At 46.3% G+C, this 26,991-nt stretch overlaps 1 protein-coding gene across 1 annotated transcript; it reads right to left on the reverse strand.

Moving 5' to 3' along the window:
• Positions 1-14,851: 14,851 nt before the first annotated feature.
• On the reverse strand, positions 14,852-26,570 carry LOC138768841 (fibroin heavy chain-like). The gene is made up of 3 exons (XM_069946801.1): positions 26,511-26,570; positions 21,365-22,136; positions 14,852-16,107 (listed from the first exon to the last, which is right to left on the reverse strand). The coding sequence occupies exons 1-3, from the start codon at positions 26,568-26,570 to the stop codon at positions 14,852-14,854; spliced, it is 2,088 nt and encodes a 695-aa protein (XP_069802902.1).
• Positions 26,571-26,991: the final 421 nt, after the last annotated feature.

Consider the following 26,991-nt stretch of genomic DNA (forward strand, 5'->3'; position numbering starts at 1 on the left):
CAGGGATATAACTACTATAATACTGCTCCTATATACAGGAATATAACTACTATAATACTGCCCCTATATACAGGAATATAACTACTATAATACTGCTCCTATATACAGGAATATAACTACTATAATACTGCCCCCCTATATACAGGAATATAACTACTATAATACTGCTCCCTATATACAGGAATATAACTACTATAATACTGCTCCTATATACAAGAATATAACTACTATAATACTGCTCCTATATACAAGAATATAACTACTATAATACTGCTCCAATACACAGGAATATAACTACTATAATACTGCTCCCTATATACAGGAATATAACTACTATAATACTGCCCCCTATATACAGGGATATAACTACTATAATACTGCCCTCTATATACAGGAATATAACTACTATAATACTGCTCCTATATACTGGGATATACTACTATAATACTGCTCCTATATACAGGAATATAACTACTACAATACTGCCCCTATATACAGGAATATAACTACTATAATACTGCTCCTATATACAGGAATATAACTACTATAATACTGCTCCTATATACAGGAATATACTACTATAATACTGCTCCTATATACAGGAATATAACTACTATAATACTGCTCCTATACACAGGAATATAACTACTATAATACTGCTCATATATACAGGAATATAACTACTATAATACTGCTCCTATATACAGGGATATAACTACTATAATACTGCTCCTATATACAGGAATATAACTACTATAATACTGCCCCCTATATACAAAAATACAGTGCTGTGTGGTGTTACAGGTAGAGAATACAGTGCTGTGTGGTGTTACAGGTAGAGAATACAGTGCTGTGTGGTATTACAGGTAGAGAATACAGTGTGCTGTGTGGTGTTACAGGTAGAAAATACAGCGCTGTGTGGTGTTACAGGTAGAGAATACAGTGTGCTGTGTGGTGTTACAGGTAGAGAATACAGCGTGCTGTGTGATGTTACAGGTAGAGAATACAGTGTGCTGTGTGGTGTTACAGGTAGAGAATACAGCGTGCTGTGTGGTGTTACAGGTAGTAACTGTGTGCTGTGTGGGTGGGACAACAATAAAATGATAAAGTACTGCAAATAATTCAGTAATACAATGAAACTGCAATGTGTGAACACAGCCTAGATGTTCTGCAACAGCTTTGGGCGGGGAATAGGCAGGGTGGAGGACGGTGATGAACCGCTGAGGGAAAGCATTGCATTCTGGAACCTCTAGTACTGTGTACATCTGCTTAACCAGGAAGTGCAGAAACAGAAAACAGAACAACGCCCCCCCCAAAAAATGCATTATTGGTAGTTTCAAAACTGGAATAGATAGGTAAGTAATGCTTTATGCTTCTGCAGAAGTTTAATTTTTTTCAACCTCTACCTGGAGTTCTCCTTTAACCCTTAGGGGACACAGCCAGTTTTCATTTTTGCGTTTTCGTTTTTCCCTCCTCGTGTATATAAGGCCATAGCGCCTGCATTTTTCCACCTAGAGACCCAAATGAGCCCTTATTTTTTGCGCAACTAATTGTACTTTGCTAAGACAGATGTAATTTTTGCCTAAAATGTGCCGGGAAACCAGAAAAAAATTATATGTGTGGTGAAATTGAAAAAAAAAACGCATTTCTTTTATTTGGGGGAAATGTGTTTTTACGCCATTCGCCCTGGGGTAAAACTGACTTGTTATGCATGTTCCTCAAGTCGTTACGATTAAAACGATATGTAACATGTATAACTTATATTGTATCTGATGGCCTGTATAAAATTCAAACCGTTGTTAACCAATATACGTTCCTTAAAATCGCTCCATTCCCAGGCTTATAGCGCTTTTATCCTTTGGTCTATGGGGCTGTGCGAGGTGTCATTTTTTGCGCCATGATGTGATCTTTCTATCGGTACCTTGATTGCGCATATATGACTTTTTGATCGCTTTTTATTACAATTATTCTGGATTTGATGCGACCAAAAATGCGCAATTTTGCACTTTGGGATTTTTTTGTGCTGACGCCGTTTACCGTGTGAGATCAGGAATGTGATTAATTAATAGTTCGGGCGATTACGCACGCGGCGATAGCAAACATGTTTGTTTATTAATTAATTTATTTATTTTTATTTATAAAATGGGGAAAGGGGGGTGATTCAGACTTTTATTAGGGGAGGGGATTTTGTGTTATTAAAAATACTTTTTTCTTTTACTTTAGACATATACTAGAAGCCCCCCTGGGGGGCTTCTAGTATATGCACTCTGATCTCTCATAGAGATCCATGCAGTATAGTTATACTGCATGAATCCATGAGATCGGTGTTCTATTACTTTTGGCTGCTGCAGCCAAAAGCAATAGAATGCCGAGCCGGGATCAGCGCCATTACGGAGCAGACCCCGGCCCGGTATGGATGCAGGGATCGCCCCCCCGCAATCGCGCCGCAGGGGGGCGATCCCCCCACTAGACCACCAGGGATGTATAACCGCAAGTATTTAGAAGCAGCTGTCAACTTTGACAGCTGCTTCTAAGTACTTAATTAGCGGGCACGGCGATCGGACCGTGCCCGCTAATAGCCGCGAGCCCGGGCTACACGCGGCACCCGGGATCGCGGCAGTTCAGAGGGTGGTCGCCGCGCGACCCCCCTCTGAACTCCCATAGCGGCACGAGGACGTTAAATAACGTCCTGGTGCAGCTATGGGTTAAAGAGCCAGCGGTCATTCACTGATCGCTGGCTATTAGGTTAATACCCTGGTGCCAGCTCCCTCGTGTCTATTCCTGCGATCCCCTTCCTAACTCGCTCTGCTTGCTCGACTTGTTATCCGACCTCCCGCCTGACATTTGACTATCCGATTGTTTGCTGACTTGGTACTGTGTTGCTTGTTTGGTACTGACTTGGCTTGTTTACTATCCGATATTGTGTTTGTCTGTCTGTCCTGTTTTGTGTTCCACATACTCAGTATAGGGAAGGTCTTCGTGGTTGTCCGCGGCTGCCTAGGGCCGATTGAGGCAAGTAGGGACAGTGGGTGGGTTGAAACCTAAGGCCCACTGTCTTGTCCTGTCTGTACCTCCCTGTCCTGACAGAATAACCAGCCAACTGTCATTTGCCTCATGGACAACAGGAACGCCATGACCAATATAGTGGACCAGATGCAGCGGCTCAACACCATGGTGCAGGAGCTGTCTGAAAGACTCCAGGAACAGGAGCCGGCCCCCTGACAATTTGCTATGACCTCCCTAGCACCCCCTGAAACGCCCGTTCAGCTCCCAGAAAAATTTACAGGGGACAGGAGAAGCTTTTTGTTCCTTCCGGGAGGGATGTAAATCGTTTTTTAGGTTACTTCCTCGCTCTTCTGGAGATAAGGCTCAAAAGGTAAGCATAGTTTTGTCCCTTCTTCAGGGGCCGCCTCAAGAATGGGCCTTCTCCCTGCCACCTGACTCTAACTGCCAACTGACGGTTGACCAGTTCTTCTCGGCATTAGGGTTGGTTATGATGACCCTGACAGTGCAGCCAATGCCGAGCGTCAGCTGAGAGCGTTAATACAGGGCAGGCATCCAGTGGAGGACTACTGCTCAGAATTTAGGCAGTGGAGCGGCCCTTCTGCCTTCCGGTTTCAGTTCCCAACTGGACTGAGTGACCGTCTGAAGGACCTACTGGTGGCTTATCCTACTTCTGACACTCTAGAGGAGAGCATGACCTTAGCCATTCGGGTAGACCGACGTTTGAGGGACAGACAGCGGGAGAGGTACCCCAGACCATCCTAGAACCCCTTTGTCTTCGACCTCCTTCTCAAAACCTTCCCCTCCTGTCTTACCTATGCAGGTAGACTCCACAGATGCCAAGGTTAGACGAGCGCACCGTCTTCTGAATAACCCATGACTAAACTCTGGAAAACCAGGACACCACGTACGGCAATGTCCTTCCAGGCCAGGACCACCGCCAGAAAACTCCAGCGCCTGAGTGACTATCAAGGAGGTCACTCAGGCGCACAGGTAACCTTTATCCAAATGAATAAGTTACTTTTGCCCATTTCCCTGGTGTTGGGGGGAAAAATGTATTTCTGGGTATGCCCAGATCGATTCTTGGTCCTCTGCAAGTTTTATTAACCCTCTGTTTTTCTCTGGTTTAGAGGTATGTCCCCTGTGGCTCAGGTGTCCAGTAAATGTCACTGTCCCCAAGGGGACGTACGGTATATGACCCCCTGCCTGGAAGTCAAGGTGGGGTCTGTCCATGTTGAAAACCTTGATTTTCTTCTCATGCATAATTTGTCTTCTGATGTGATTCTGGGATTACCCTGGCTGGAAGCAGATAACCCTGTCTTTGATTGGTCCAGCAGGGAACTTGCTCGGTGGGGTCCTAAATGTGCTTCCCACTGTATTGCTGTGTCTCTTGCAGAATGCTCCCCTGGGGAGGGGGAGATTCTGAAATTTTTGTCTGATTATGTGGATGTGTTTGATGAAAAGGTGGTGGACGGATTGCCTCCCCACAGACCATATGACTGTGCGATTTATTTAATTCCCGGTGTCAAATATCTCAAGGGACGTATATTCAACTTGTCCTGTCCTGAAAGGGAGGCCATGCGGGAGTATATAAAGGATAGTCTTTGTAAGGGCCATATTTGCCCCTCTTCCTCTCCTTTCGGGGCAGGATTCTTTTTTGTGGGCAAAACTATAGAGAATTAAACAAGATCACGATTAAGACCCAGCACCCGGTATCTCTTATCCCGGATTTGTTTAACCAGATAGTGGGTGCTAAATGGTTTTTAAAGGTTGATTTACGGGGAGCATATAATTTAATCAGAATCAGGGAAGGGGATGAGTGGAAGACCGCTTTCAATACCCCAGAGGGCCATTTTGAATACCTTGTCATGCCCTTTGGATTATGTAATGCCCCGGAGGTCTTCCAACATTTTGTTAATGATATTTTTCATGAGCACCTAGGTCGTGTTCTTATTGTATATCTAGACGACATTTTGATTTTTTTCTCCCGATTGGGCTTCTCACATTATGCATGTCCGTACAGTCATGGAGCTTCTGAGACAAAATAGTCTCTGTGCCAAGTTGTCGAAATGCCAGTTTGGTATCCAGGAGGTCTAATTTCTAGGGTATAGTATAAACCCAAACTCGTTTGGTATGGATCCGCTTAAAAACTGGGAGCGACCCAATAACCTGAAGGCCCTGCAGAGGTTTTTGGGGTTCGCCAATTACTACAGGAAATTTATCAAGGGGTTTTCACTCATAGCCAAACCTCTTACTAATCTGACTAGGAAGGGGGTGGATCTGGTAAACTGGATCCCTGAAGCTATCATGGCATTCAACAAACTTCGGCAATGTTTCTCAGAGGCTCCAGTGTTGGCACAGCCAGACTTTGAGCGTCCTTTTATTGTAGAAGTGGACGCATCCGAAATGGGGGTAGGAGCGGTCTGTCTCAAGGATCAGCCACTCTTACCAACCTCCGACCTGTTGCATTCTTTTCTAGGAAGTTCTCCAAAGCAGAATGTAACTATGATATCGGCAACAGAGTTACTAGCTATAAAAATGGCTTTTGATGAATGGAGACACTTCCTAGAGGGTGCAAAACATAAGGTAGTTGGGCTTACCGATCATAAGACTCTTGTGTACCTAGACAGTGCTAAACGTCTCACTCCACGACAAGCTAGATTGGCCTTATTTTTTACTAGGTTCAACTTCGAAATTACCTATCGGCCTGGTTCCAAAAATATTAAGGCTCACGCCTTGTCTCGCAGCTTTGACATCGAGAACACCCCTAGGGACCGGCCCAATACTACTTTGAACCACGGTGTTGTTATAGCCATCTTACAACCGGACCTAGAGTCTCAATCCCTGGCACCCCAGAATACTCCAGAATCTTTATTGTTTGTAGCCCCGAATCTGACCTGTCTAACATGAATAATATGCGTAATCCAGTCAGGAGAAAAAATCTAAGTAAACAACAAAAAAAGCGACCCAGTGACTTTAAATACATCATCATCACTGACAAACAGCAGGTGCATTGCACAACCCAAAGGGCATGACAAGATATTTAACATGGCCTTCTGGGATGCTGAATGCTGTTTTCAATTTGTCCCCTTCTCTGATGCGAATCAAATTGTAGGCCCCGCGTAGGTCAATTTTGGAGAACGAACAGGTGCCAATTGGGTTAAAGAGATCAGCAATCAGAGGCAGGGGATACTGATTCTTGACTATTATTTTATTCAGTTCCCTGAAGATGATACATGGTCTGAGAATCCAGCCCCCCAAAGAATTTGATGGACCAATCAAAAACTGAATTATGGAGGTCCAACCAGGAAGGATAACATCAGAAGACAAATTATCCATCACGAAAAAAAGGATGTACTCCAAATGAATGAAGCCCACCTGTACACAGACCTGAGGAGTGTGAAGCTAGAGTAAGGGCTCTATTCCACGGGACGATTATCTTTCAGATTATCGTTAAGTCGTTTGAATCTAAACAACAATAGTTCGGTTGAATAGCAGTTAACGATTAACGACCGCACTAGAATTTGTTGATCGTTTAAGACCTGGACCTATTTTTATCGTTGCTCGTTCGCAAATCGTTCTCATTGATTAAGACGTCGTTCGGTCGTTTGCAGTAGTGATGAACGCAATAGCGACGACAAGACGACCGTAAGAACCATCATAAGTAACGATTATCGGGCCCTAACAAATTCACACCCCAGCTTAGACACAGGAATGAGGAATCAACAAAATTGTCCGCAGCCCCAGAATCTACCAGCGCAAAACCAGAAATAGTGTTATCTCCGGCAGACGAAAACACTGGCAACATGTTTCTGAAGGTACCTGATCACCTGAGTGGTTCTCCCAATCACCTCTCGTTGAAGTTTTTCGCCGGCTTGGTAGGACAGTCACAGACCCGATGACTTGGATTCCCACAATACAGAGATTGTTCTGGAGGCAATGAGCACATCTGACCTCAAGTTGCATAGGTTCCTCTCCAGGTGTAATGGAAGGAGGGAAACAAGACTTCGGGGGTTCAGTGCCTACTCTCTCTCTACACCTCTCCTGAAGTCAATAATCTATACAAACAGCTAAGTCCATAGTCTGTTCTAATGAAAAGGGTTTGGGGTGCCGTACCCAAGCATCCTTAGCAGACAAATAGACAATCTTTTCATACATACATGTGACTTGCAGCTATGTAGCAAATCCCTAGCTCCGCAGGTTCCTGTTATGTAACTGCATTGTTACTGTTTTGCTTCTGGTGGTGGAACAATCTTTTTCTTCTTGTATACTACATATTACAACCAAGTCCCACGTTCCCGCTCAGTGTGTTATCAGGTTGAATCCCAAGGGTTGGAATTGAGGAGCATAGTGTTCTCTTGGCCAAGACGATTGCCAAACTGCATCATGTGGGTACAACGAACAGAAGTCCGTCCATCTATTCTAATGCCAAGAGGTGGTCGTCCAGGCAAAATGTCAACAAGTCGGCTCATCACCAGGTCTATCAGTTCTGGTGTGACAAAGACGGCAGTGAAGATGTGTTGGTTTGAGTTTGCCAAAACATTTGCCAATAGACTGGGCTCTGATGGGTGCAAATGGGTCTGGAAGAAGGAAGGGAAAATGGATGGAGAAATTGAAGGAGCTGTCAAGTTCAGTGCAGGATGCCTGATGTTATGGGGTTGTTTCACAGCCAAAGGGGTTAGATACTTTACCAGGACCAATGGTGGTTTCAATGTTGAGCTATACAGGTCCTTCTCAAAAAATTAGCATATAGTGCTAAAGTTCATTATTTTCCATAATGTAATGATAAAAATTAAACTTTCATATATTTTAGATTCATTGCACACCAACTGAAATATTTCAGGTCTTTTCTTGTTTTAATCCTGATGATTTTGACATACAGCTCATGAAAACCCCAAAATCCTATCTAAAAAAATTAGCATATCATGAAAAGGTTCCCTAAATGAGCTATCAACCTAATCATCTGAATCAACTAATTAACTCTAAACACCTGCAAAAGATACCTGAGGCTTGTAAAAGCGACCAGCCTGGTTCATTCCTCCAAACAGCCATCATGGCTAAGACTGACCTGACTGCTGTCCAGAGGCCATCATTGACACCCTCAAGCAAGAGGGGAAGACCCAGAAAGAAATTTCTGAACAAATAGTCTGTTCCCAGAGTGCTGTATCAAGGCAACTTAATGGGAAGTCTGGGGGAAGGAAAAAATGTGGCAGAAAACGCTGCACAACGAGAAGAGGTGACCGGACCCTGAGGAAGATTGTGGAGAAGGACCGATTCCTGACCTTGATGGACCTGCGGAAGCAGTGGACTGAGTCTGGAGTAGAAACATCCAGAGCCACTGTGCACAGGCGTGTGCAGGAAATGGGCTACAGGTGCCGCATTCCCCAGGTCAAGCCACTTTTGAACCAGAAACAGCGGCAGAAGCGCCTGACCTGGGCTACAGAGAAGCAGCACTGGACTGTTGCTCAGTGGTCCCAAGTACTTTTTTCAGATGAAAGCAAATTTTTCATGTCATTTGGAAATCAAGGTGCCAGAGTCTGGAGGAAGACTGGGGAGAAGGAAATGCCAAAATGCCTGAAGTCCAGTGTCAAGTACCCACAGTCAGTGATGGTCTGGGGTGCCATGTCAGCTGCAGGTGTATGTCCACTGTGTTTTATCAAGGGCAGGGTCAATGCAGCTAGCTATTAGGAGATTTTGGAGCACTTCATGCTTCCATCGGCTTAAAAACTTTATGGAGATGAAGATTTCAGCATGACCTGGCACCTGCTCACAGTGCCAAAACCACTGGTAAATGGTTTACTGACCATGGTGTTAGTGTGCTCAATTGGCCTGCCAACTCTCCTGACCTGAACCCCATAGAGAATCTGTGGGATATTGTGAAGAGAAAATTGAGAGACGCAAAAGACCTAACACTCTGGATGAGCTTAAGGCCGCTATCAAAGCATCCTGGGCCTCCATAACACCTGAGCAGTGCCACAGGCTGATTGCCTCCATGCCACATTGCCGCATTGAAGCAGTCATTTCTGCAAAAGGATTCCCGACCAAGTATTGAGGGCATAACTGAACACAATTATTTGAAGGTTGACTTTTTTTTCTTTTATTAAAAACAGTTTTCTTTTATTGGTTGGATGAAATATGCTAATTTTTTGAGATAGGATTTTTGAGTTTTCATGAGCTGTATGTCAAAATCATCAGGATTAAAACAAGAAAAGACCTGAAATATCTCAGTTGGTGTGCAATGAATCTAAAATATATGAAAGTTTAATTTTTATCATTACATTATGGAAAATAATGAACTTTAGCACTATATGCTAATTTTTTGAGAAGGACCTGTATGTGAGTATTCTGCTCTACAAGATGAGTTACTTTGTACACTTGAGCACTATGAAAAGGATGACATAGTGTTCCAGCAGGACAACGACCTGAAACAATATGTCAAGATTGGCAAATAAATGGTTCAATGACAATGCCGTAGAGTTGCTGGAGTGACGGAGATAAGGCGGTCGCCGGCCATTTGAACAGTTCCTTCTGCTCAGTGTTTTTGAGAAGGAGACTTTAGTAGTTTGGGTTCAGCCCCAGTGTTTTCAGAGGCTAATGTTTAGAGGAACTTGCCTGTTTAAAGTTGAAAAAGGCAATGGGTCTAGATGGTGTCTATCCCAGGGTTCTTAAAGAACCTGGATCTGTGATTGCTGCCCCACTTGATTGGTAAGTAAGGATGGAGACATAGGAGAAGGTTTGGTAGGTAAGTATAGTAACCTAGGAGAAGGGTTGGTAGGTAAGGATAGTGACATAGGAGAAGGTTTGGTAGGTAAGGATAGTGACACAGGAGAAGGGTTGGTAGGTAAGGATAGTGACATAGGAGAAGGGTTGGTAGGTAAGGATAGTGACATAGGAGAAGGGTTGGTAGGTAAGGTTGGAGACATAGGAGAAGGGTTGGTAGGTAAGGATAGTGATATAGGAGAAGGGTTGGTAGGTAAGGATAGTGACATAGGAGAAGGGTTGTTAAGTAAGGAGAGTGACATAGGAGAAGGGTTGGTAGGTAAGGATAGTGACATAGGAGAAGGTTTGGTAGGTAAGGATAGTGACATAGGAGAAGGGTTGGTAGGTAAGGATAGTGACATAGGAGAAGGTTTGGTAGGTAAGGATAGTGACATAGGAGAAGGGTTGGTAGGTAAGGATAGTGATATAGGAGAAGGTTTGGTAGGTAAGGATAGTGACATAGGAGAAGGTTTGGTAGGTAAGGATAGTGACATAGGAGAAGGGTTGGTGAGTAAGGATAGTGACATAGGAGAAGGGTTGGTGAGTAAGGATAGTGACATAGGAGAAGGGTTGGTGAGTAAAGATAGTGACATAGGAGAAGGTTTGGTGGGTAAGGATAGTGATATAGGAGAAGGGTTGGTAGGTAAGAATAGTGACATAGGAGAAGGGTTGGTAGGTAAGGATAGTGACAGGAGAAGGTTTGGTAGGTAAGGATAGTGACATAGGAGAAGGTTTGGTAGGTAAGGATAGTGACATAGGAGAAGGGTTGGTGAGTAAAGATAGTGACATAGGAGAAGGTTTGGTGGGTAAGGATAGTGACATAGGAGAAGGGTTGGTAGGTAAGGATAGTGACATAGGAGAAGGGTTGGTAGGTAAGGATAGTGACATAGGAGAAGGGTTGGTGGGTAAGGATAGTGACATAGGAGAAGGGTTGGTAGGTAAGGATAGTGATATAGGAGAAGGTTTGGTAGGTAAGGATAGTGACATAGGAGAAGGTTTGGTAGGTAAGGTTTGTTTGTTCTGTGCAATATGGTTCATATTCCTGGAGGTGTCTGTAATATAGAGAATGATTTAGCTTTGCTAGATATGTGCTTCAAACAATGAAAACTGCAGTTCAGTGTTTCCAAATGTAAAATGATGCACTGGGGGGAAGAAGAATCCTCTATCTGAGTATCACAGCAGTTCTGCGTTGGTAAAGACTTCAGAAAAGAGTAAGTAATTCTGGATAAAAAAAAAAGGGGACAGGGCTTTATTTATGACGAGCATAAGAGTATGCCAGTCTTCATAAATAGCTGTTATATAGCTGCATTCAGGAGAGTGGACCTGGATACAGTAAGTATAGCTGTTATATAGCTGCATTCAGGAGACTGGACCTGGATACAGTAAGTATAGCTGTTATATAGCCGCCTTCAGGAGACTGGACCTGGATACAGTAAGTATAGCTGTTATATAGCCGCCTTCAGGAGACTGGACCTGGATACAGTAAGTATAGCTGTTATATAGCAGCCTTCAGGAGACTGGACCTGGATACAGTAAGTATAGCTGTTATATAGCAGCCTTCAGGAGACTGGACCTGGATACAGTAAGTATAGATGTTATATAGCTGCCTTCAGGAGACTGGACCTGGATACAGTAAGTATAGCTGTTATATAGCAGCCTTCAGGAGACTGGACCTGGATACAGTAAGTATAGCTGGTATCAGGGCCGGGACAAGGAGTTTTGGTGCCCTAGGCAGAGAAAGCAGAGTAGACTGTACACTATGCGGGGACAGCCAGGAGGCTATACTGTATGTGGGGGCTGATACTTGGTCATCACAGGCTCTGCAGAGTATTACCATACTGCAGACTATATGGGAGAGTCCAGTATGTATATTGTACCCTCTAAATATAACAGGACCATGTATACTGTACCCCCTGAATGTAACAGGACCCTGTATACTGTACCCCCTGAATGTAACAGGACCGTGTATACTGTACCCCCTGAATGTAACAGGACCCTGTATACTGTACCCCCTAAATGTAACAGGACCGTGTATACTGTACCCCCTGAATGTAACAGGACCGCGTATACTGTACCCCCTGACTGTAACAGGACCAAGTATACTGTACCCCCTGAATGTAAATCACTGGTGTCCGGGGGATTAGCCTGTACACAATAAACAGAATATAAGTGTTCACCAACCTGTGGCCCCCGAGCTGTGGCAGGACTACAACTCCTATCATGCTGTGACTGTTGTAGTTTTGGAGCAGCTGGTGACCCACAGGTTGGGGAACAATATGGGAAGTGCTGTGTATAGAGGAGCAGTGCAGGGATATGGGGCAGTGTTATATGGGGCAGACCTGTGACCTAGGTGACCTCACTCTCCCAGCACTCCCAGCCTCCCTACACCTACAGGATGATGAGAGTCAGTCAGTGAACTCACCAAACAGCAGCCCAGCAGTCGGTACAGCCTCCAGCAGTCAGACAGGGAAGAGGTCACATGGTGATGAGGGGGCGGAGCCTCTGCAGGTCCTGGCAGGTCAATGATTTTTTATTTTTTTTATTTTTAAGAAATTGAAATTGCGCCCCCTGTAGCTTACCACTAGATGGCGCCCTAGGCCATCGCCTACCCTGGCCTACCCTTTGTCCCGGCCCTGGCTGGTTTATAGCTGTATTCAGGAGACTGGTCCTGGATACAGTGAGTATAGCTGTTATATAGCTGCCTTCAGGAGACTGGACCTGGATACAGTAAGTATAGCTGTTATATAGTTGCCTTCAGGAGACTGGACCTGGATACAGTACGCATAGCTGTTATATAGCTGCCTTCAGGAGACTGGACCTGGATACAGTAAGTATAGCTGTTATATAGTTGCCTTCAGGAGATTGGACCTGGATACAGTAAGTATAGCTGTTATATAGCCGCCTTCAGGAGACTGGACCTGGATACAGTAAGTATAGCTGTTATATAGTTGCCTTCAGGAGACTGGACCTGGATACAGTAAGTATAGCTGTTATATAGCTTCCTTCAGGAGACTGCACCTGGATACAGTAAGTATAGCTGTTATATAGCTGCCTTCGGGAGACTGGACCTGGATACAGTAAGTATAGCTGTTATATAGTTGCCTTCAGGAGACTGGACCTGGATACAGTAAGTATAGCTGTTATATAGCTTCCTTCAGGAGACTGCACCTGGATACAGTAAGTATAGCTGTTATATAGCTGCCTTCAGGAGATTGGACCTGGATACAGTAAGTATAGCTGTTATATAGCTGCCTTCAGGAGACTGGACCTGGATACAGTAAGTATAGATGTTATATAGCAGCCTTCAGGAGACTGGACCTGGATACAGTAAGTATAGATGTTATATAGCTGCCTTCAGGAGAGTGGACCTGGATACAGTAAGTATACTGTTATATAGCTGCCTTCAGGAGACTGGACCTGGATACAGTAAGTATAGCTGTTATATAGCTTCCTTCAGGAGACTGCACCTGGATACAGTAAGTATAGCTGTTATATAGCTGCCTTCAGGAGATTGGACCTGGATACAGTAAGTATAGCTGTTATATAGCTGCCTTCAGGAGACTGGACCTGGATACAGTAAGTATAGATGTTATATAGCAGCCTTCAGGAGACTGGACCTGGATACAGTAAGTATAGATGTTATATAGCTGCCTTCAGGAGAGTGGACCTGGATACAGTAAGTATACTGTTATATAGCTGCCTTCAGGAGACTGGACCTGGATACAGTAAGTATAACTGTTATATAGCTGCTTTCCGGAGACTGGACCTGGATACAGTAAGTATAGCTGTTATATAGCTGCCTTCAGGAGACTGGACCTGGATACAGTAAGTATAACTGTTATATAGCTGCCTTCAGGAGACTGGACCTGGATACAGTAAGTATAACTGTTATATAGCTGCCTTCAGGAGACTCCACAAGTAATACACCTCCCAATTAAATCAATAAGCATAGTATAAATCCTAATAAGTGCCCCCTTTTGGGATTTACTGGCAGACAGCTGGAAAGGCACCAATGACAAACATGCCTGGCCACAAAGGATAGAAGGAGGTTTAATGGGGATACAGACAGTATCACACATGATAGGCTTAGATACATGGCTCCAGAAGACTATAACAATAGGCTTAGACACATGACTCCAGCATAGTATCACACACAGCAGGCTTAGATACATGGCTCCAGCAGAATATTACAATCCAGCATTGGTGGGGCTTCCCTGCAGGGGTTAATCCCCGGCTGCCCCCGTCACATGCTCCTCTCGGCACGCGCTGGTGACAGCTCCGTCATAGAATCTCCATGAAGGAGACCCTGCATCCTTGGGCAAAGTCATCTGAGTCGTACGTGTGTCAGATGCCAATTACCCGCATAGAACAGCGCCACCACCGGTGTCAACACAGCCCTGCCAGGGGCCACAATTAACCCCTTCCCTGCCTCTGACATCTTCAGGGTGAGAAATGAGAAACTTGTCTGCTGTGTGAGCTAAAGGTTCAGGAAGGTTCAGGAAGAGAGCCTTTAAAGGGTTAATAGCAATAAAATGGACGTTCTCATCATCTCCTTCAGAGGTGACATCCCACCCAGCTCTCCGCTCACCCTGACTGGAAGAGAAGTTTTGGTTACATCCCTCTTCTCTCTACCATGATGCCCAGTCTTTATCATAGTTGTTTATGAACCAGGAGGCTCAGGATGAGCACAGCTCTGTGTTGGGGGTAAAGACAGAGCTGGAGGCAGCGGTAGAGGATGGAGCAAAGGATTAAGGAGGGGGGCGTCTACCATTCATAACAGATGGAGGGGTTCAGGCAGGGTCCCCGTAACTGAGGGGAAACCCCCGATAGCTCTTAGTCTTTCTCAAGATCTACATATCACAATCTATCGCTGTTCTCTTATGTAAGAGCTGTGGGACCCAATAAGACATGAGAAACTCAGGCTAACTGGGGCCCCTGACTTCTGAAGCACCAGGGGGCGATAATACAGCCCCACAGTGATACCAGGTATTCTGCAGCTACAGAGACTGGCCACTAGATGGCGCATAATCACTATAGATTATAGACCTAGATGAAAACTTCAAACTCTTCTGGTGTCTTAAGGGAGTATTCAGGTCCCACATCCAGAGCTGATCTCATATCCAGGGCTGATCCCACATCCAGAGCCGATCCCGCATCCAGAGCCGATTCCACATCCAGAGCCGATCCCGCATCCAGAGCCGATTCCACATCCAGAGCCGATCCCGCATCCAGAGCCGATTCCACATCCAGAGCTGATCCCACATCCAGAGCTGATCCCACATCCAGAGCCAATTCCACATCCAGGGCTGGCCCCACATCTAGAGCCGATCCCACATCCAGGGCCGATTCCACATCCAGGGCTGGCCCCACATCCAGGACTGATCCCACATCCAGGGCTGGCCCCACATCTAGCGCTGATCCCACATCCAGGACTGATCCCACATCCAGGGCTGGCCCCACATCTAGCGCTGATCACACATCCAGAGCCGATTCCACATCCAGGGCCGATCCCACATCCAGAGCTGGCCCCACATCTAGCGCTGATCACACATCCAGAGCCGATCCAACATCCAGGGCTGGCCCCACATCTAGCACTAATCCCACATCCAGGACCGATCCCACATCCAGGGCTGGCCCCACATCTAGAGCCGATCCCACATCCAGAGCCGATCCCACATCCAGGGCCGATCCCACATCCAGGGCCGATTCCACATCCAGGGCTGGCCCCACATCTAGAGCCGATCCCACATCCAGGGCCGATTCCACATCCAGGGCTGGCCCCACATCTAGAGCCGATCCCACATCCAGGGCCGATTCCACATCCAGGGCTGGCCCCACATCTAGAGCCGATCCCACATCCAGGGCCGATCCCACATCCAGGGCCGATTCCACATCCAGGGCTGGCCCCACATCTAGCACTGATCCCACATCCAGGGCTGGCCCCACATCCAGAGCCGATCCCACATCCAGGGCTGGCCCCACATCTAGGGCCGATCCCATATCCAGGGCCGATCCCACATCCAGGGCTGGCCCCACATCTAGAGCCGATCCCACATCCAGGGCTGGCCCCACATCCAGAGCCGATCCCACATCCAGGGCTGGCCCCACATCTAGCACTGATCCCACATCCAGGGCTGGCCCCACATCTAGGGCCGATCCCATATCCAGGGCCGATCCCACATCCAGGGCCGATCCCACATTTAGAGCCGATCCCACATCCAGGGCTGATCCCACATCTAGCGCTGATCCCACATCCAGGGCTGGCCCCACATCCAGAGCCGATCCCACATCCCAGTGGGAAGAGGGATATTATGATGCTGCTGTATAGAGCTCTAGTGTCCAGTTCTGGAGCCCTCAGCTGCAAAAAGGATATTCATAAAATAAGAATTTGAATCTGTATAGTTTGAAGTAAAGAAGGGAAAGGGGGACATGTTGGAAACCTTTATATATGTTACAGGAGGAAGAAGGGAAAGGGAGGACATGTTGGAAACCTTTATATATGTTACAGGAGGAAGAAGGGGAAGGAGGACATGATAGAAACCTTTATATATGTTACAGGAGGAAGAAGGGAAAGGGGGGGACCTGATGGAAATCTTTATATATGTTACAGGAGGAAGAAGGGAAAGGGGGGACATGATGGATACCTTTATATATGTTACAGGAGGAAGAAGGGGAAGGAGGACATGATAGAAACCTTTATATATGTTACAGGAGGAAGAAGGGAAAGGGGGGGACCTGATGGAAATCTTTATATATGTTACAGGAGGAAGAAGGGAAAGGGGGGACATGATGGAAACCTTTATATATGTTACAGAGGGAAGAAGGGAAAGGGGGGACATGATGGAAACCTTTATATATATTACAGGAGGAAGAAGGGAAAGGGGGGACATGATGAAAACCTTTATATATGTTACAGGAGGAAGAAGGAAAGGAGGGACATGATGGAAACCTTTATATATGTTACAGGAGGAAGAAGGGAAAGGGGGGACATGATGGAAACCTTTATATATGTTACAGGAGGAAGAAGGGAAAGGAAGACATGATGGAAACCTTTATATATGTTACAGGAGGAAGAAGGGAAAGGGGGGACATGATGGAAACCTTTATATATGTTACAGGAGGAAGAAGGGGAAGGAGGACATGATGGAAACCTTTATATATGTTACAGGAGGAAGAAGGGAAAGGGGGGGACCTGATGGAAATTTTTATATATGTTACAGGAGGAAGAAGGGAAAGGTGGAACATGATGGAAACCTTTATATATGTTAGAGGAGGAAGAAGGGGAAGGAGGACATGATGGAAACCTTTATATATGTTACAGGAGGAAGAAGGGAAAGGGGGGGACCTGATGGAAATCTTTATATATGTTACAGGAGGAAGAAGGGAAAGGGGGGACATGATGGAAACCTTTATATATGTTACAGGAGGAAGAAGGGAAAGGGGGGACATGATGGAAACCTTTATATATGTTACAGAGGGAAGAAGGGAAAGGGGGGACATGATGGAAACCTTTATATATGTTACAGGAGGAAGAACGAAAGGAGGGACATGATGGAAACCTTTATATATGTTACAGGAGGAAGAAGGGAAAGGGGGGACATGATGGAAACCTTTATATATATTACAGGAGGAAGAAGGGAAAGGGGGGACATGATGGAAACCTTTATATATGTTACAGGAGGAAGAAGGAAAGGAGGGACATGATGGAAACCTTTATATATGTTACAGGAGGAAGAAGGGAAAGGGGGGACATGATGGAAACCTTTATATATGTTACAGGAGGAAGAAGGGAAAGGAAGACATGATGGAAACCTTTATATATGTTACAGGAGGAAGAAGGGAAAGGGGGGTCATGATGGAAACCTTTATATATGTTACAGGAGGAAGAAGGAAAGGAGGGACATGATGGAAACCTTTATATATGTTACAGGAGGAAGAAGGGAAAGGGGAGGACCTGATGGAAACCTTTATATATGTTACAGGAGGAAGAAGGGAAAGGGGGGACATGATGGAAACCTTTATATATGTTACAGGAGGAAGAAGGGAAAGGGGGGACATGATGGAAACCTTTATATATGTTACAGAGGGAAGAAGGGAAAGGGGGGGACATGATGGAAACCTTTATATATGTTACAGGAGGAAGAAGGGGAAGGAGGACATGATGGAAACCTTTATATATATTACAGGAGGAAGAAGGGAAAGGGGGGACATGATGGAAACCTTTATATATGTTACAGGAGGAAGAAGGGAAAGGTGGGACATGATGGAAATCTTTATATATGTTACAGGAGGAAGAAGGGAAAGGGGGGGGGGGACCTGATGGAAATCTTTATATATGTTACAGGAGGAAGAAGGGAAAGGGGGGACATGATGGAAACCTTTATATATATTACAGGAGGAAGAAGGGAAAGGGGGGACATGATGGAAACCTTTATATATGTTACAGGAGGAAGAAGGAAAGGAGGGACATGATGGAAACCTTTATATATGTTACAGGAGGAAGAAGGGAAAGGGGGGACATGATGGAAACCTTTATATATGTTACAGGAGGAAGAAGGAAAGGAGGGACATGATGGAAACCTTTATATATGTTACAGGAGGAAGAAGGGAAAGGGGAGGACCTGATGGAAACCTTTATATATGTTACAGGAGGAAGAAGGGAAAGGGGGGACATGATGGAAACCTTTATATAGGTTACAGGAGGAAGAAGGAAAGGAGGGACATGATGGAAACCTTTATATATGTTACAGGAGGAAGAAGGGAAAGGAAGACATGATGGAAACCTTTATATATGTTACAGGAGGAAGAAGGGAAAGGGGGGACATGATGGAAACCTTTATATATGTTACAGGAGGAAGAAGGGAAAGGAAGACATGATTGAAACCTTTATATATGTTACAGGAGGAAGAAGGGAAAGGGGGGACATGATGGAAACCTTTATATATGTTACAGGAGGAAGAAGGGGAAGGAGGACATGATGGAAACCTTTATATATGTTACAGGAGGAAGAAGGGAAAGGGGGGGACCTGATGGAAATCTTTATATATGTTACAGGAGGAAGAAGGGAAAGGGGGGACATGATGGAAACCTTTATATATGTTACAGGAGGAAGAAGGGAAAGGGGGGACATGATGGAAACCTTTATATATGTTACAGAGGGAAGAAGGGAAAGGGAGGACATGATGGAAACCTTTATATATGTTACAGGAGGAAGAAGGGAAAGGGGGGGACCTGATGGAAATCTTTATATATGTTACAGGAGGAAGAAGGGAAAGGGGGGACATGATGGAAACCTTTATATATGTTACAGGAGGAAGAAGGGAAAGGGGGGACATGATGGAAACCTTTATATATGTTACAGGAGGAAGAAGGGAAAGGGGGGACATGATGGAAACCTTTATATATGTTACAGAGGGAAGAAGGGAAAGGGGGGGACATGATGGAAACCTTTATATATGTTACAGGAGGAAGAAGGGGAAGGAGGACATGATGGAAACCTTTATATATATTACAGGAGGAAGAAGGGAAAGGGGGGACATGATGGAAACCTTTATATATGTTACAGGAGGAAGAAGGGAAAGGTGGGACATGATGGAAATCTTTATATATGTTACAGGAGGAAGAAGGGAAAGGGGGGGGGGGGACCTGATGGAAATCTTTATATATGTTACAGGAGGAAGAAGGGAAAGGGGGGACATGATGGAAACCTTTATATATATTACAGGAGGAAGAAGGGAAAGGGGGGACATGATGGAAACCTTTATATATGTTACAGGAGGAAGAAGGAAAGGAGGGACATGATGGAAACCTTTATATATGTTACAGGAGGAAGAAGGGAAAGGGGGGACATGATGGAAACCTTTATATATGTTACAGGAGGAAGAAGGAAAGGAGGGACATGATGGAAACCTTTATATATGTTACAGGAGGAAGAAGGGAAAGGGGAGGACCTGATGGAAACCTTTATATATGTTACAGGAGGAAGAAGGGAAAGGGGGGACATGATGGAAACCTTTATATAGGTTACAGGAGGAAGAAGGAAAGGAGGGACATGATGGAAACCTTTATATATGTTACAGGAGGAAGAAGGGAAAGGAAGACATGATGGAAACCTTTATATATGTTACAGGAGGAAGAAGGGAAAGGGGGGACATGATGGAAACCTTTATATATGTTACAGGAGGAAGAAGGGAAAGGAAGACATGATTGAAACCTTTATATATGTTACAGGAGGAAGAAGGGAAAGGGGGGACATGATGGAAACCTTTATATATGTTACAGGAGGAAGAAGGGGAAGGAGGACATGATGGAAACCTTTATATATGTTACAGGAGGAAGAAGGGAAAGGGGGGGACCTGATGGAAATCTTTATATATGTTACAGGAGGAAGAAGGGAAAGGGGGGACATGATGGAAACCTTTATATATGTTACAGGAGGAAGAAGGGAAAGGGGGGACATGATGGAAACCTTTATATATGTTACAGAGGGAAGAAGGGAAAGGGAGGACATGATGGAAACCTTTATATATGTTACAGGAGGAAGAAGGGAAAGGGGGGGACCTGATGGAAATCTTTATATATGTTACAGGAGGAAGAAGGGAAAGGGGGGACATGATGGAAACCTTTATATATGTTACAGGAGGAAGAAGGGAAAGGGGGGACATGATGGAAACCTTTATATATGTTACAGGAGGAAGAAGGGAAAGGAAGACATGATGGAAACCTTTATATATGTTACAGGAGGAAGAAGGGAAAGGGGGGACATGATGGAAACCTTTATATATGTTACAGGAGGAAGAAGGAAAGGAGAGACATGATGGAAACCTTTATATATGTTACAGGAGGAAGAAGGGAAAGGGGAGGACCTGATGGAAACCTTTATATATGTTACAGGAGGAAGAAGGGAAAGGGGGGACATGATGGAAACCTTTATATATATTACAGGAGGAAGAAGGGGGGGGACATGATGGAAACCTTTATATATGTTACAGGAGGAAGAAGGGAAAGGGGGGACATGATGGAAACCTTTATATATGTTACAGGAGGGAAGAAGGGAAAGGAGGGACATGATGGAAACCTTTATATATGTTACAGGAGGAAGAAGGGAAAGAAAGACATGATGGAAACTTTTTTATATGTTACAGGAGGAAGAAGGGAAAGGGGGGGGGGCATGATGGAAACCTTTATATATGTTACAGAGGGAAGAAGGGAAAGGGGGGGGGGCCTGATGGAAACCTTTATATATGTTACAGGAGGAAGAAGGGAAAGGGGGGGCATGATGGAAACCTTTATATATGTTACAGGACTAAATAGGGTTCAGGAGGGAAGTTTGAAGAAACTTATCTCAACTGAACTGAACAAGAGGAGACAGTGAGAGGTTTATAGGGGGAAAGATCAGAAGCAACGTGAGAAAATATTTCTGTACTGAAAGAGTAGTAGATACTTGGAACAAACTTCCAGCAGATGTGGTTGGTAAATCTACAAGAACAGAATGTAACCTGCCTGGTATATACATATCATAGGATAATAAGAAGGGAAATAGTAACAGGGTAGACTAGATGTTTCTATCCAAAGCCGATCCCACATCCAGAGCCAATCCCACGTCTAGAGCCGATCCCACATCCAGAGCCAATCCCACGTCTAGAGCTGATCCCACATCCAGAGCAGATCCCACGTCTAGAGCCGATCCCACGTCCAGAGCCGATCCCACGTCTAGAGCCGATCCCACGTCCAGAGCCGATCCCACATCTAGAGCTGATCCCACATCCAGAGCTGATCCCACATCTAGGGCCGATCCCACATCCAGAGCCAATCCCACATCCAGAGCCGATCCCACATCCAGAGCTGATCCCACATCCAGAGCTGATCCCACATCTAGGGCCGATCCCACATCCAGGGCCGATCCCACGTCTAGAGCTGATCCCACATCCAGAGCCGATCCCACATCCAGAGCTGATCCCACATCCAGAGCCGATCCCACATCCAGAGCTGATCCCACATCCAGAGCCGATCCCACATCCAGAGCTGATCCCACATCCAGAGCCGATCCCACATCCAGAGCCGATCCCACATCCAGAGCTGATCCCACGTCTAGAGCTGATCCCACATCCAGAGCCGATCCCACATCCAGAGCTGATCCCACATCCAGAGCCGATCCCACATCTAGGGCCGATCCCACATCCAGGGCCGATCCCACATCCAGGGTTGATCCCACATCCAGAGCTGATCCCACATCCAGAGCTGATCCCACATCTAGGGCCGATCCCACATCCAGGGCCGATCCCACATCCAGGGTTGATCCCACATCCAGAGCCGATTTCTTGTCCAAAGCTGACGCCAAATCCAGAGATGAACTCTATAAACCTATGCCAGAGCTAATCAGAAATCCAAACTACATTAATTCTAAATCCTACACTGATCCTTTATCCAGAACTGATCCAATAACCCGAACTGATCAGCACAGCAGTCCTGCCACATACTGTATACTGGGCACATCAGTGGCACCTGCACTGCCGGCAGGGGCGGATTAACTTTACTATGGGTCCGGGCTGTTCACTAAGCTTGGGCCCCCACAACCCACTGTAACTATGGCGGCACTAACAAGTCTTTTTCCTCCATAGTGCAGCCTGTAAAGGATCTGTGGTGACATCATTGTCACATGATAAGGTCCTTCAATATATTCTCTAATGTTACTGCATTGTCTCCTGGCTGCAGTTTCACCCTGATTTGTGCAAAATTGCGGTAAAAAGCAGCGATTTTTATGCAAATCATGGCTGAACTGTAGTCTGGAGATAATACACCACTGAAAGTATAAGTCTGTTTGGGTGGCCATGGGCCCCTCAGGCGCTCAGGGCCCCGGGCTACCGCCCAAAACGGACCTATTATAATCCGCTACTGACTGCCAGGGTGTCAGGTAGGGGGTCTGGGAACAACTGGGCGGCGTTCCCTAACCTGGCAAAGTGAATACACGAAAAACAGAGACAAGACTAACAAACAAGCAAGGGAAAGTCAGAGGTCCGAGTCGGTAACAGCCAACACAGAACAGCAGAGCAGAGTATGTGAAAAAACATAAAAAGAATTATGGCTGAATTGGACGCCGAGACGAACGTATGGCCCGAGCCCTAACATGGAGTTTACAATCCAAGACTCCAGACCAACATGGTCATATATCCTGCAGATTATTACACCCCTGACCTAGAGATCTGCAGAACATTGCCCGGTCCTGTGATATATCCTGCAGATTATTACACCCCTGACCTAAACATCTGCCGAACATTGCCTGGTCCTGTGATATAGCCTGCAGATTATTACACCTCTCCTCTCAGGGGGATCACAGGCTCCTCTCAGGGGGATCACGGGCTCCTCTCCTGGGGATCACGGGCTCCTCTCTGGGGGATCACGGGCTCCTCTCAGGGGGATCACAGGCTCCTCTCAGGGGGATCACAGGCTCCTCTCAGGGGGATCACGGGCTCCTCTCAGGGGGATCACAGGCTCCTTTCAGGGGGATCACAGGCTCCTCTCAGGGGGATCACAGGCTCCTCTCAGGGGGATCACAGGCTCCTCTCAGGGGGATCACAGGCTCCTCTCAGGGGGATCACGGGCTCCTCTCCTGGGGGATCACAGGCTCCTCTCTGGGGGATCACAGGCTCCTCTCAGGGGGATCACGGGCTCCTCTCAGGGGGATCACGGGCTCCTCTCAGGGGGATCACGGGCTCCTCTCAGGGGGATCACAGGCTCCTCTCCTGGAGATCACAGGTTCCTCTCCTGGGGATCACAGGCTCCTCTCAGGGGGATCCCGGGCTCCTCTCAGGGGGATCACGGGCTCCTCTCAGGGGGATCACGGGCTCCTCTCAGGGGGATCACGGGCTCCTCTCAGGGGGATCACGGGCTCCTCTCAGGGGGATCACTGGCTCCTCTCCTGGGGATCACGGGCTCCTCTCCTGGGGATCACGGGCTCCTCTCCTGGGGATCACGGGCTCCTCTCAGGGGGATCACGGGCTCCTCTCCGGGGGATCACGGGCTCCTCTCCGGGGGATCACAGGCTCCTCTCCTGGGGATCACAGGCTCCACTCTCTCTGCCTATCAGGGCCTTGCATAAGTCTCCTTATTCCCCTGAGCCAATGGGCTCACTCACTGCCTCAGGCCTCTCTTCACCAATAGGGAACGAGCCCTTGAGTCTATATGTAGGGTTGGAGAGGGCTATGTACTCAGAGTGGACCAGTGCAGCTGTGGGGGAGTACAGACTGCTGTAGCATGTATTGCCAAACACCTGTGGAGTGACTACCACTGAGGGATCCAGCCTGTCCATGCTGCAAGGGTCATCATCTCTACTCATGCAAGTACTACAAAGCCCAGTCAGGGGAGGAGAAGCCGCCCCCACCACCACACAACCATGATCAGTTCATTAGGATCCTCCTATAAAATGGAGGCAAACAGTCTTGGGACAGAGAGATCTAATCCAGACTACTCCATACTCAAAGCTGATCCTTCATCCACAGCTGATCTTATATTAAGACCTGATCCATAACCGACGCCTCTGCCGCATCCACAGCTGATCCTATATCCAGAGTAGATCCTATTACTTAATAGGGTTATTCAGAATTAGAAAAGACACAGCTACTTTCTTGCAAAAACAGCACCACCCCTGTCCTTAGGCTGTGTGTCGTATTACAATTTAGCTTCTTTCACTTCAATAGAACTATGCTGCAAAACCAATTCCAAACTGAGGACAGGAGAGGCGCTGTTTCTAGAAGAAAGCACCATGGTATTCTAAGCCGTGATAACCCCCTTTGAGCTCACCCCGTATCCAGAGCTGATGTGTCAGAGATGCTCTTATATGCTGACCTGGTCCTACATCCAAAGCTTATCCCATAGCCGAACCAGATCCCACATCCAGAAATAATAATATCATATTTACAATTCATCCAAAAGCACATTCAGAGCAGATCCCACATCCAGGGCTGATCCTACATCCAGAGCTGATCCCAAATCCAGAGCTGGTCCCACATCCAAAGCTGAAGCCACATCCAGAACTGATCCTTAACCCAAAACCAATGTCCAGAGCTGATCCCTAATCCAGAACTGGTCCCACATCCAAAGATGATCCCAAAACCAATGCGGATCTAATATCCAGAGCTGATCCCTAATTCGGAACTGATCCTACATCCAAAACTGAAGCCATATCCAGATTGGATCCAATCTCATATCCAGAGCTGATTCCATTTCTAGACCTAATCCTTAATCCAGACCAGATCCTGTATCCCGAGCTGCTTACAGTCTGGTATCTCAGCCCTATGTCATGTTATATATTGATTAGAGATGAGCGAATACGATTCGAATTCAAGTAGTGTGACGAATACGCGGGAAACATTTGAAAGCCCTTCCATCACACTTGGCCCTTTTTTTAATCCACTCACCATGCAGGGAGGCCGTGAGGGACCCTGGGAGTACGCACACAGCACCAAAATGGTGTCTACCCTCATTGGATGGCTGAACCACATGACCTCGAATATTTAATAATTGACTTCCGCCTCTCGACCGCAGATGCGCTTTCAACCTAGTCAGGGAAAGATCTTAGAGCAGGGAGAGAGAGGTTGTAGTAGCGTTTTGGTTAGGCAGGCTTACTACAGAACCCAAAAGTCCTTTTCAGGGCTAAGATCAAGCGAAAAAGTCATCTCTGCATCCAAAGCTTCTCAGTGCTAAAAAATAGATGATATAACAGCAGCATCAGCAGCAGGTGTATTCATTCCAGTACCCTGTGTGTACAAGTGACTTATAGTGTCTAGTGATGAGCGAGTACTAAAATGTTTGGGTGCTCGTTACTCGAGACGAATATCTCCCGATAATCGAGTGCTCATTTCGAGTAACGAACCCCATTGAAGTCAATGGGAGACTCGAGCATTTTTGTAGGGGGAAGGTCGTGTGAAAACCTGTCAACCTCAGAAAATGATGGAAACACCACGGAAATGGACAGGAAACAGCAGGGGCAGCATGTATGCATGCCTCTGAGGCCGCCTAATGGCACCATTATGCCTAATTCTGTGCAACAGCCTGGTTAAAACAGAGGTAGGCATAGGGACCACCCAAAAACTCAGCTTGACACAGCATGGCAGTGAGAACACAGGGAATCATTAAAACAGAGGTAGCATATCATGAACCAGCCAAAAATTCAGCCTGACACAGCATGGCGGTGAGGTCAGAGTGAACAAGGTAGAAGCGGTAGCCAGTCAGCCTTCCAAAAATTATACCAGACCTAGCATGGCAGTGAGCACACAGAGAACCATTAAAAGTGAGTGAGGAAGCAAGTGAGTCTCCCCAAAATTAGGCCAGACACTGCATGGCATTATGCACTCAGAGAACTCCCGGGAGCAGCAGTAGCGAACATGGATGCCAGTGAAGGCCCAGCAGTACTCAACATGGATGCCAGTTAAGGCCCAGCAGTAGCCACCATGGAGGCAAGGGCAGGCACAGCAGTAGTCAACATGGATGCCAGTAAAGGCCCAGCAGTAGTCAACATGGATGCCAGTTAAGGCCCAGCAGTAGCCAACATGGAGGCAAGGGCAGGCACAGCAGTAGTCAACATGAATGCCAGTAAAGGCCCAGCAGTAGCCAACATGGAGGCAAGGGCAAGCACAGCAGTAGTCAACACGGATGTCCATCACTGCGCTGGTCAATCCTGCCCTAAAAACGTCTACAACATTGAAAAAAGGTAGAAGGTACTGGTGAAACAACAGGTGCTGCTGTGTCACCCTGCCCTGAACCACGGCCTCCGGCAACAGCATCACTTGGAACCCCACGTCCTTGTCCATGACCCTTACCCCTGGGGTTCACCATTTTATGGACACTGCACAATATTGAACTTAGATAGGCCTTGCGTATGAAATACAGAAATCAGGAAAAATACTTGTGCTCCCACAAGTTTGGGGGGGCTGTACGGTACAATCTGGTAGTGGCTGGATCTAGACACACGCTGGGATACCCCCTTAAAATGAGCAGTGAAGTTTTATGCAGGTGTACTACAAATCCCAGCAATACAGTGTAGTACACCAGGACTAGGGATGGTCCGAACCTGCCGAGGTTCAGGTTCGTATGAACCTCAACGCTCAGCAGCAGATTCCCGCTGTCTGCCCGCTCACTGGAGCGGGCGGATCTAGCGGGAGTAACGCCTGGAAAACTGGGATACAGCCGATGGCTGTGGCTGTATCCCAGTTTTCCAGGCGGTCCTCCCGC

This window comes from Dendropsophus ebraccatus, chromosome 12 (assembly GCF_027789765.1).
Source record: "Dendropsophus ebraccatus isolate aDenEbr1 chromosome 12, aDenEbr1.pat, whole genome shotgun sequence".
Taxonomy (NCBI): Eukaryota; Metazoa; Chordata; class Amphibia; order Anura; family Hylidae; genus Dendropsophus; species Dendropsophus ebraccatus.

Bases quoted from the DNA above. Each gene is read 5' to 3' on its own strand.
- LOC138768841 (XM_069946801.1), bottom strand. From the start codon at position 26,570: ATGGACAAGGACGTGGGGTTCCAAGTGATGCTGTTGCCGGAGGCCGTG. The intron at 22,137-26,510 runs GTGACACAGCAG...ATTTCTGATTAG, and splicing joins AGGCCGTGGTTCAGGGCAGG to CTCTGGCATAGGTTTATAGA. The intron at 16,108-21,364 runs GTGGGATTGGCT...TGAGGGCTCCAG, and splicing joins ATGTGGGATCGGCTCTAGAC to AACTGGACACTAGAGCTCTA.